Source organism: Solanum tuberosum, unplaced genomic scaffold (assembly GCF_000226075.1).
Source record: "Solanum tuberosum cultivar DM 1-3 516 R44 unplaced genomic scaffold, SolTub_3.0 scf00025, whole genome shotgun sequence".
Lineage (NCBI taxonomy): Eukaryota > Viridiplantae > Streptophyta > Magnoliopsida > Solanales > Solanaceae > Solanum > Solanum tuberosum.
The window spans coordinates 892,547-904,640 of NW_006238951.1; the positions used below are offsets into that span (position 1 = coordinate 892,547).

Below are 12,094 nucleotides of genomic sequence, written 5' to 3' on the forward strand. Positions count from 1 at the left end.
GCATATTTGGAATTGTGAAAACTGACCCAAATCAGATTTGACCTCAAAATTATTACTAAAAACATTTTAATCTGATGGGGTAACAAAAAGACCAGAATATCCCTCATTAATCCGGGTAACTTTCCTTAACTGGACATGCTAACTTCTAATAGGCATATCTCCCTCATATGAACTTGAAATTTAGCAAACTCGGTGGAGTTGGAAAGAGGATTCAAAGACCTCTCATTTGATATCTTATTGGACAACAAACTCATCATGTACTGAAAGCTATATTCGTTTATAGTTGATCCAAACCTCACAACTTAAGCTTAACTCAAACACATTTAAAATCAGCTATTTCCAAATTAGTTAATTCTAAATTTAGCTCTTTCTAAGGAGGGATATTACATATATATGGGGGAAGGTGGAGTTTTAAAAAAAATTTATGTGATCAGATTACTTAACATAATTGCTAGGCAATAAGACATCTATAACACCTCCAAAGTAAACGTTTGAATTTAGTGATTCTAGCACACACTAAAGTTTATAGGATAACCAAAAAAATCAAATATTTATAATATCTTCTTGGAATTTTAGAGTAAATAAAGACTTGAAAAATATACTTAATCATGAGTTAATTTATGCTTGAAAAAAATAAAATATATATATATTAATCTCATCCAACATTGTTGAGTGAAATGTATAGATAACCAAAAAAGAGGGAGGCTTGTTGCCTTACCTCCATATACAAGATTGGGAAATATCATACCTAATTATATTATTTCCTTATAGTAAAAGAGGAAATAATGTCATATATAGTCGATCTAATGGATATTTATCCAAATCACATCGAAAGGAATCAAAGCATAAAATTTACTTAAACCATCATATACAAATATTATAAGTAAATATTTCTATTTAGCTAGTTATATTATTACTTATTAACGGTTTAGTTTGCTTACAAATAATTTCTCTATTTTGTTAGAGTAGTATCATGTCAAAAGGAAAATAATAATAGAATCCGATTTTTCTTCTAATTGAATCATATCTATTTGGCAGCAATGATGTTATGCAAGTCACTTTTCTTGTTGCCAAATGTCACATGAATTTTTATCCATGGTTGATTTCTTTGAATTGAGATCATTGAAAATATTGAATATAACACACAAAAGCATTTATCTACCCAATTTTGCCACAACACACAATAAATTATGAAGCCAATATGCCAATAACATATTATTTAACTTGCATCAACTCTAAGATTCTTTTATAATACTTGAACATATCAAAATCATATAAATACCACCACAATGACTTTTACAATATGTCGTGCCCCAAACAAAAAATCTGTCCAAAATAAATTATAAGACGAACACAGATTGCTAATTCCATGATCTATTTCCGTCAATCGAAAGAACAAAAAAATCCAACAGTATAATAATATTCTTAAAATTGTTTGTTCCACATATATTTCTAAGATACTTAAAACAATAACTTTGAAGAACTTGGTAAGAAACAATATCTTTGAATAACTTGGTAAGAAACAATAAAATTTAAAGAATATTTTCAAAACTAGAAACTTAATACCAGTAAAGAAAATATAACCTAAAACATATTAGAAATAGTATAAAAAATATTTTTCTTAGAGAAGAAAATTGAGCCCACTGAATGCATAGTGTGTCTTTAAGAAAATTATTCTCCTCAAGTACCCGAGGTCTCACCGTTATATCGTTACCTAAAATCACAAACCACTAAACAACAATAAAGTATACTTAATTAGAATACTAGATTTAGTAGTAGAAGACGAAGTCCAAAAATTTGTTGTTGAAAATTAAGAGGAAATACCTCTATTTATAAACAAAAAAGAGTAGTGTGAACAAATGTTTATTGTGCCTTATCAGAAAGGTTACAACCCTTCATAAAAGTCACAACCTTACGGAATAGTCACAATTTTTCATAAAAGTACAACTTTTCATAAAAGACCAACTCTTCATAAAAGTCACAACTCTTCCTAAAAGTGATAACACTTAATAAAAGTCATAACTCTTCATAAAATTCACAACTCTTCATTATTCATTCACATTACTCTTCATTTTTCATTCAAACTTTTAAAACCCTACAGTCACAAATATAGTTTCCTTTCTATATTCGAAAAGATTAGACATGTCCCTATTATAAACCCCAAATCTGTCTTCTTCTCCCATAAGTTTATTTGTGACTCATTTAAGATTTTAGAATTAGAATTAGAATTAGAATATAGAAAAAAAGAGAAAAAGATGAGTGGAATTGATGGTTGCCTTGTCAAGTATTCTTCAGCCCCTCGTGCAACTCCAAAAAATGACACTAAGGACACTTCCGCCATTATTGTTCTAGATCAGTGAGTATTCTTTTAAAATTGTAATTCATTTTTCTTAGAATGTTTCATATAAGATATATGCTCATGGTCTTAACCAATCCTCATGAGTCAATTTTTTTATATATGAAATCACCAATTTCGATGTACTTAACATTTAATGCTCTATTATATTTTGTGCCCACTAGAGAAGTTAGTCATGTTTCATTATGTTAGGGTATGGAGGTTCAAAATGAACATTTATGCATACTTCATAACAAGTTTAGTCTATAAATGTAATAATCCTCAAGATCGTTATATATTTTTCGCCTTTTTTTTCTTCCTATTTGACACTTTTCATAGTATTGGTTATGTTTATATCTATTAATGACTTAAAAGGTGGTCGGATGTGTTTTGAGAGAGTTAGCAAGTTTTGAAAGTTTGGAACTTAAGTCAACATTGTTTCTAGAGTTTCATGTGCAACTTACTTCTACTACTCCCTAGCTCCATTTTAATTTATGTGATAGGTTTTATTAACACAAAATTTAGCAATAAAAGAAAGACTTTTCAGAATTACAATGACAGAACTATTTTTAATTTTAGAAGTCCGAGTCATGTTCCTAAACTTATAGTAGCTCGGGATAGTTATCTGAAATTTGTCTACAGAATTTGGTTAAATTCCTAGATAGTTCGGATGGGTTTGGAAACATTTAGCATAAATATGTGATCCAAATGGTAAGTTGATCATATGGTTACTTAGGTGTGTATCATTATAGTAACTCGTAGAAATTGGTTTGTCTACATTTAATACTTTCAAAAACTGTAAATTGAAATAAATGAATGCAAATTTTGTGATCCAAAAATTATTTAAATGTTAAAATTGTTCTAATTGTGTTATAAGAGAAAATTTGGGGATCTTAGTAGTTTAGTTGGTTGGCTACTAGAGGATCTTAGTAATTTCGAGGCTTGGGAAACTCTCCGAGCCAACCCGGTCTAGATTGGATAGTTTTAAAATAGTTGAGATTGATCACGAGATTCGTAAATGTATTTTTCGCACGATTAAATACTTGTAATAAGTTTGGCGTTATGCCATGATAAAGTAGAATTTTAGTATTGAATAATGTTATAGACTTATGTTTTCTCTTTCTTTTGAATTATATTTACTTAAGTTATGTTTACACTTGTTTTATGCTATATTGAGATTTGACATAAAAATACCATATTAAGCTTCTTCTTCGTCTTCTTTTTTTGGAATTTTGAATTAATTAGGTTATATTTTTTATTTCAATTTATTTTGTTTTTGTATTATCGACTTGTTATTTTACTTTCCTTTTTTACGTTTTTCATGTATAATTGATAGATTATCTTCTTTTTTTTAAAAAAAGAAGATAAATGAATAGTATTATGACATTATATTTATAAATATTAATATTTTATCAAATATTTGGTCCATGATGTTCTTACAAATGTGTTCTTTTAACTTTTACAATTAATTAAATTGAAAATATTATTTATTTAAAAAAACATATCATTTATTTAAACACAATTAGTTACAAATATTTGATTATTATTTTAATATATTTTCAAAAATTAATATTTGTCTTAAATATTTAATATAATATCATTTATTAAGTCATGCACTTATCAAATATTAATTTTAAATTTTTGATAAATAACTTTTTTTTAAAATTAATTTAACTGTGTAATTATATTTATGCAACAAAGCATATAGACAAACAAACATATGTAATTTCAATATTGCGTAATTACTAAGCCATGTAATTATTACTATCTTAATAATTGTATCAATTTCACTTACCATGTGGCAGCTTTCCAAATAGACACTTCGGGATTAACTCTCCTAATTACATCAAGTGCAATTAATAAGATAATCCATTTAAAATTATGTGTATTAATTGAAAAAATGATTTTTGTGGCAATTAGACTTGTCTCCTTACCAATATATAGATCTCAAATCTATCTTCTTCTCCCATAAATTTATTTTTGACTGATTTTAGATTTTAGAAAAAAAAGGGAACAAATGTGTGGAACAGATGGTTGTCTTATCAAGGGTTTTTCAGTCCCTTTTGCAACTCCAGAAAATGACACTAGGGACACTTTCACCACTATTAATCTAGATCAGTGAGTATTCTTTTATAATTCTAATTCATTTTTCGTTAGAATATTTCATACAAGTTATACATTTATGGTCGTGGTCAATCCTCTTGATTCAATTTTTATATATGAAATCGCTAATTTCTATTTATTCAATGTTGAGTGATTTATTATGTTTATAGAGATTATGCCCATTTTCAACATTTTGTAGAAATGTTACAAATTGCTCAATTCTTTGTTGGATTACTAATTTGGGATTTGATTTTTGTTGTGTGTGTATAGTGGTGATCCAACAATGTATGAGTCGTATTGGAGTAAAATAGGGAACAAGTGTGACATAACATTCAATGGTGATAATTCATTGAGTTATTTTGCTAATGGTAAGAGCTTGTGTTGGTTCTTGGAGTCAAAACTAGAAGAACAGATTAAGAGGCTGCACAATGTGGTTGGAAGTGCAATTGTGGATGATCATTATATTGTTGTTGGCACTGTATCAAGCCAGCTTATGCAGGCTGCACTTTATGCTCTTTCTCCTACTTATCAACTTGAGCCAATTAGTGTAGTTTCAGCTACACCTTTTTATTCGGTACGTGTTTATAAGACAGATTTTTTATTCTAATTGAGATGGATGTCCTAGCCTATGTTTTCATAAAAGTAGTGGTCTAAAATAAAAAGCTATAAGAAGGCGCTATTTATTACTCCCTCCGTCCCTATTTACTTGTCCATATTTCCTCTTTTAGATGTCCCTATTTACTTGTCCATTTTGACAAATCAAGAAAGGACAAAAAAAAAAAATTCTATTATACCCTCATTTAAACTTCTTGAAAATTTAAACTTCTCCCAACATTGATTAGTTATCTTGAATAAATTTATTTTGGAATCATAACTAATAAGGGCAAAATTGTAACTTCACTATGCTAATCATTGTTGCCTTAATATGTGTGTCATTTCTAAAGTGGACAACTAAATAGGGACAGAGGGAGTAAGGTTTTAAGACTCAATAAGGCTAATGATTCCTTTTGACTTTAGATATTATTTTAACATGTCTAATGTTGATCAATCTCTAATTAACCTATTAAAAGTCAACGAAACAAGGTGTTTAAAAATGTTTCACTTATGTTAACATATCATGTTTCTCGCTAAGACAATGTTGGTTGTATTCTAAAGAAACATATATATAGGAACATGATTCATGCAAAGATTTGCAGTATAGTGCTTGTTCTTTAATAATTAGTCACATGGTTCTTGGTAAATGATAGATCCATTAAATATAACTTTCTTTTTTCTTAATCCACCTCAATGATCCCCAGGTCACACTCTTAAGTACAACATAAATTATAATTCTTGGAACACATCATGTGACCTAATTAGTCAAATTTAAAAGTGACATTTTTTGATTAATTATTAATAATTTTTTGTCTTTTTGTAGGCATATCCAGAAGTGATGGATTTCGTGAGGTCGGGACTACACAAATGGGCAGGAGATGCAAGAACTTTTAAGAAAAATGGATCTTATATTGAGTTCATTACATCTCCAAATAATCCTGATGGGGTTATTAGAGAACCTGTAGTTAATGGAGATCAAGGAAAATTAATCTATGATTTAGCTTATTATTGGCCACAGTACATTGTTATTACCTCACCTGCCAACCATGATGTTATGCTATTCACTATTTCCAAATGTACTGGCCATGCTGGTTCCAGAATTGGGTAAGTTTTTCAAACATTAATTACAAGTGAGGTCACAATCACAAAATCAAGCACATCAACAACTATTTTTAGCTTCAAAGTATGAGGGACTAATTCTACAACTCAAACTTATAGCTTACCTAGAGACAATATTATCATTGTTCCTACGCTCCCTTTCGATATGAACTCTTAGAATTCTACAAATTTTAATTTCTCACTAATTATAATTTGATTTGCATGTAGTTGGGCACTTGTCAAAGACAAAGAGGTGGCAAGGAAGATGACAAAGTTCATGGAGATTAGTACAATTGGTGTATCAAAAGAAGCTCAACTCAGAGCTGCTAAAATTCTTGAAGTGATCTGTAATAGTTGTTTGGATCCCAAAATGGAAAATTTCTTTGAATATAGTCAGTCTCTTATGATTAACAGGTGGAACAGGTTAAGACAAGTTGTTATGGCCAATGACCTTTTTGTTCTCCAGAAATACCCTCTTCAATATTGCCTTTTCAGAAAAGATTTTTATGAATCACACCCTGGTAATTACAAAAGATTACAATATATCATTTTCTTTTTAGTCTATTTAAAAAATAACATAACTTTTTTTGAATTTGAAATTCATGTTGTTTTTTGAAACAACATTTGCATGGCTAATTTACAAAGGAGGTGAAGAGGAGGATTGTGAAAAACTTCTTAAAGAACACAAGATCCATACAAGGAGTGGAAGTAGATTTGGAAGTGATTCAAGAAATGTTAGGATAAGTATGCTGAGTAGAGATGAAGACTTCAACATTTTTCTGAAGAGGCTTATGGCCATTCAAAGACCTACAAATGGAAATTAAGACATATTTATGCATGAAATATTACTTCATTTTCTTTTTGCAGCAATGAACCTTTGATTTTGGATGTGTTGAAGAGTAGAACATTTTCTTGAATTGATAGAACTTGGTTGATTAATACTAAAAAGAGTTTCCAAAATAGAAAAGGGCAGATAATAAAAAAAAATTGGTCTCATGTTCTTTTGATCTTAATGATATTAGATTGAGAAATATCTAATCTTCAATTAATTTAAGTGTGTTAAAGTATGTTATATTTGGATTATTTTTAGAATTGTATTATTGTTAAATATGAATTAACAATACAAACTCAACATGATATATTGATAATCAAGTAATATAACTCATTAAAGATTAAATGTATTTAATCAGATATCATAAGGAAGGATCAAAAGTAAAATCAATTTATTACTAATAATATAGGAGAAAAAAGAAAAACTAAAACTATGGGTGTGCACAAAATTTTCAAAACACTCACCTTAGTTGAGGACATTAAATGTGAAATGAATATTATAAAAGCCAGCCTAAATTTCTTTAGTGGGCTAGATTTACTGTAGTGTATTGATCATTCCAGGGGTTTTTGGTATCCAGGCGTTTGTCCAATGTTTTATCTAATCCCATTCCCTATAGCCCATTGGAGGTGATGCTTACATATTTCCCAACCCGTCTTAATTCTACGCCAAATTGTACCGCTCAATTTTTGTTGGTTTTCATAGCCTGTGAGCCCTTCTTGCCCTGCTTATCTTGAAAGGAGGGTCCTACCCCACAAAGTAGATGAATTCCTACGTAGTCTGACTCCAAGCTAGCTTAGCTAACAGGGCAAGATTCTTCCTACTACACTTTTGAACCCCCAACCCTCCCTTTTCCTTGTCCCCAATTATTACGCCCCAGCGTACTAGGTGGAGTTTCTTTTTAATTTCACTTGTAACTCAAATGAATTTTTTTTTATGTTTGGTCTGTTTTCTTAGAAGTAGAGCTAGGCAATTTGAAGAGTTGCATCGCATGTGTTGGTATGCTGTTTAGCTAGGCAATTTGAAGAGTTTCATCACATGTGTTGGTATGTGTTGGTATACTAGGTATGCTTATTTTAAGTTATTTTTATATTTGTCAAACACTTTCAGAAGTCAAAAACTGATTTAAAAGTAGGTTGACCAACTTTTAAGTCAATCCAAACACCCTTTTAGTTGTTGATTTATTAGTTATATCTTTGATAAATTTAGATAAACACACATACAATAAAAAAAGAGACTTCCATATTTCTCACTCTATTCAACCTATACTATTAAGATACTGTCACGCCCCGAGCGTAAACCCTGGACCTGGCCTGGCTCAACTTTCAGCGAAAGACTTACTCAATATTAGATAAAATCAAAAGTATAACTTTAACTCAAATGTCTCAAAATAATAAACTCAGATATGTATAAGAACATTCTACTGGCCAAAAAAAGGCAACCCGAGTCTCAAACATTAACAATGGAAATGAAAAAGACTCATGAACTACTACTGTTTATCTATGAAGACTCCAATACTATAAGTAATGTCAGGACAAGACCTAAGATAATCCTAATAAAACTGAAATAATAGAAATAAATAAGAGATCCTCCGGAAGCAAGGAGGCTCACCAAACAACTCTGGGACTGCAAGTGGTATCAACGAAACGCCTGTTGCTGAACCTGATCTCCTTTATCTGCATCATGAAATGATATAGGCCACATGACATCAGTACAATGAATGTACGAGCATGTAATTGGAACATTGAACATAACATAAAAGCTTGAACTTGGAAAGAAGGAAACATACTCACCTCAACTCAACCACAACTCATGGATACTCAACTAAATACAGTATAAAAACAATAATAAATATGCAGTTTATGTAAAGCATTTAAAAGAGTAGATAACAACTTAATGTATTTAAAAATACAATAATAACTCTTATTTGGAATGTTCTCTAACGGACAACTATTACTATGAGCTATGTGATGATACAACGTCTCGTCCACGCTGCCAAAACTGTCCTATACCTTGCCGGAGTATAAGACATCCTCAACTAAGTGGATCCACTGAGCTATGCTTAGAAAGAAATAAGGAATTATCTGAAAAGTATGGCCCTTTCGACCCACGTTGGCTACATGGTTTATGAGGACTTTGAGTTAGTTGAACTCGTCCCCATATCGGTGCTCAATACTATTCCCAATAATATAACTCAACTCATATGTTTTAAAATATTTCCTCATCCTCAAACTTTGAGATTTTTACTCAAAAGGTTCTCTTAAAAGAGATAGTGCTCAAAACTCCTGATGAACTCATTTGGAAATCGAAGTTTCCTCTCATTTTAAATGTAAAAACATTTAATCTTGGGATTACTTAGTTTCCATATATTCATTTTGAAAAATAAAACTCAATTCTTCTCATTCTCATACTCAAGTACTCAATTCCTAAAAAAAAAATTAAAAGTTTGTAAAAGACTTCATAGAAAGACTCGAAAGGGTCTCTCAAACTTAACTCTTAACCTTTTCTTGAATTTGAAATGTCAATTCAAGAGTTATGATTCATGATATAAAGGATCTCTTAATGATTAGATGTAGTTTAGAATAGTTATAATCAGGAAGAGAGTGAAGATACTTTTTAAAAGAACTCAGACGGGACGAACGACGGAAAATGATGGGGGCAGGAGACCCTGGCGCACCGAGTGGCGTGGGGTGCCAGCCCCTAAACTACAGAGACACATTTCTGGTGCACTGTTGGCGTGGCGCGCCTGCTCCCCGGCGCATCGGTGGCGTGTCGCCCCAGGCCCCGCCCAGAAAACCCGATGAATTTTCCTCTTCGATTTTTGGCCCTAATTCACTTAAAATCGAATGGTTTCTTCCAAACTCTCTTAGATTCGAATACCCAACATAAGTAAACGAAAATATACTAAAAAAAACCTCAAACTCATAAAATTCATGTCAAGAACTCATGAAAACCCATCATTAATGATTTAAGAACGAAACTCATCAAGAACTTCAATACATGGATTGTCATGGACGAAATTAACTCAAGAAACTCATGATTGGCGTGAGAATGAATGAACCCATCACTATGAAAGCTTACATACCTTGTTAGGATCGAATCCTTGGCGAAAACCCCTCAAAAATTGCAAGAAATCCTTGAGCCCTTGAATCTTTTCCTTTCTTTCTCTTCTCTTGAACTCCTCTCTAAAACACTAAGCGTATTTAGGATTGTGAAAGCTGACCCAAATAAGTTTAGACCCTTAAAATATTACTAAAAATGTTTAAAGCTGATGGGATAAGGAAAAGACAAAAATATCCCTCATTAATTCGGGTAAATTTCCTTAATTGGACAGACTAACTACAAACAAACATATCTCCCTCATTCGAACTAGAAAATTAGCAAACTTGGTGGTGTTGGAAAGAGGATTCAAAGACCTTTAATTTTATATCTTATGAACCACCTAAATCATCATGTACTGAAAGTTATGGTCATTTGAAATTGACCCAAAATTCACAACTTAAGCTTAACTTGATCAAATCTCAAATTAGCTCTTCTGAATTAGTTCTTTCTAAATTTAGCTCTTTCTAAGGCCGAGGTGTTACAAATACTTATGATAATAACTTTGAAAAACTTGGTAAGAAACGACAAAGTTTAAATAGTATTTTCGAAATTAGAAATTTAAAACTAGTAAAGAAAATAGAATGTGAAACAAATTAGAAATAATATACAAATATTTTTTTTGAAAAAAGAAGAAAATTGATCCCACTAAATGCACTGTCCTTAAGAAAATTATTCCCCTCAAGTACTCGATGTTAATTGAATATAGCCTCCTAGGATAGACAGTCTTACTCACCGGGTATCGGTATCTAAAACCACGGAGTCAATGAACAACTCAAAAACAGTAAAATACACGTAGTACAAGAAAAACAATCTCTAAGAAAGGGAAATCTCGTCCCTAAAAGTCTAAATCTTGTCCCTAATAAGCATTTGAGACCTGAAAAAGCTTATCACCACTCATCCTAGTAGCTTCCGTCGCTATTGGTCAATAACGACGAGTTTAAAAATCCGGTCGTTAAGTGGTTTTGGGACGGGAAAGAAATCAAGTCTCTTAAGTCCTTTTAGTGACCCCAATTCTGATCTCAAATATTTTATAGATATCTTAGAAAATGCTTATTTTCAGGTCGTTAACCCTCTTTAGTGATGATCATCACTGGTCCTAGAATAGCTTTAGTGATGAGCAATGACCTGGTCCTAGAATAGCATTAGAGACGAGTAACAACCTAGTCCTAGAATAGATTTAGCGACGATCAACGACCTAGTCCTAGAATAGATTTACTGACGATCAACGATTCAAGTCCTAGATTAATCATTAGTGACAAGCAACATTTTTGGTCTTAGATTGACCTTTAGAGACGAGCAATAATTTTGGTCTATAATTGACTACCAATGGTCCTAAAGAAATTGATTTCACTAGAATAAAAATGCATCCACAAATATTATATTTCTACTAAAAATTTCTATACAAAAATATTATACAAATATATATATATATATATATAGAAGAGAGAAGAAGATAGAGATCAAGAGTGTACGATTAATTACAATAAATAGGCTAACATCCCATGATTTAAGTTTCAATATTTGCTTAACAAATAAACATAGATAATATCCGAGTTATACTATAATATCAAATTTTGCATAACATTAATTCATTGTAACTAATACGGAGCTCGCGCATCAATAAAAGTTGGGCAAAAAATTCATGGAGTGTTGTCGAGAAACATCAACGAGAGCTGCAAGAAAATAAGAAAAAACAATTAGAAAAACTTGAGATGCATTAACGAAGATCCAAAATCTCTTTTGAAGAACTACAACTAATTGGCATTTGGCAAATATATAATAGAAACTAATGAACTGATCAACTTTAAAGACTAGCTGAAATGAACTAAAATTGGGCAGAAACAAATTGAATGAACAAAAGCCGGGCACAAATTTGTTTTGTGTGATAAACTCCTCTAGAACTAATTGCCAATGTATCTACAGCGATACAAATGAGAACAAATTATACTTTTGTTCGTTCCACAGCTTCATCTATTTAATATTGGACTCAAAAGTCGCAAGACAAATGGTTGACTCGCTTACTACCTTCATTG

At 31.0% G+C, this 12,094-nt stretch overlaps 1 protein-coding gene across 1 annotated transcript; it reads left to right on the forward strand.

Annotated features, from left to right (window-relative positions):
- The first annotated feature begins 2,255 nt into the window (after positions 1 to 2,255).
- LOC102589167 (L-tryptophan--pyruvate aminotransferase 1-like) lies at positions 2,256 to 6,954 on the forward strand. The gene is made up of 5 exons (XM_006341278.1): positions 2,256 to 2,356; positions 4,709 to 5,012; positions 5,856 to 6,136; positions 6,359 to 6,651; positions 6,752 to 6,954. The coding sequence occupies exons 1-5, from the start codon at positions 2,256 to 2,258 to the stop codon at positions 6,952 to 6,954; spliced, it is 1,182 nt and encodes a 393-aa protein (XP_006341340.1).
- The last annotated feature ends 5,140 nt before the right edge of the window (positions 6,955 to 12,094 follow it).

Excerpts from the sequence above, each read along its gene's own strand:
- LOC102589167 (XM_006341278.1), top strand. The coding sequence starts at position 2,256 with ATGAGTGGAATTGATGGTTGCCTTGTCAAGTATTCTTCAGCCCCTCGT. Across the intron at positions 5,013-5,855 it reads CAGCTACACCTTTTTATTCG|GCATATCCAGAAGTGATGGA; the intron begins GTACGTGTTTAT and ends GTCTTTTTGTAG. Across the intron at positions 6,652-6,751 it reads TTTTTATGAATCACACCCTG|CATTTGCATGGCTAATTTAC; the intron begins GTAATTACAAAA and ends TTTTTGAAACAA.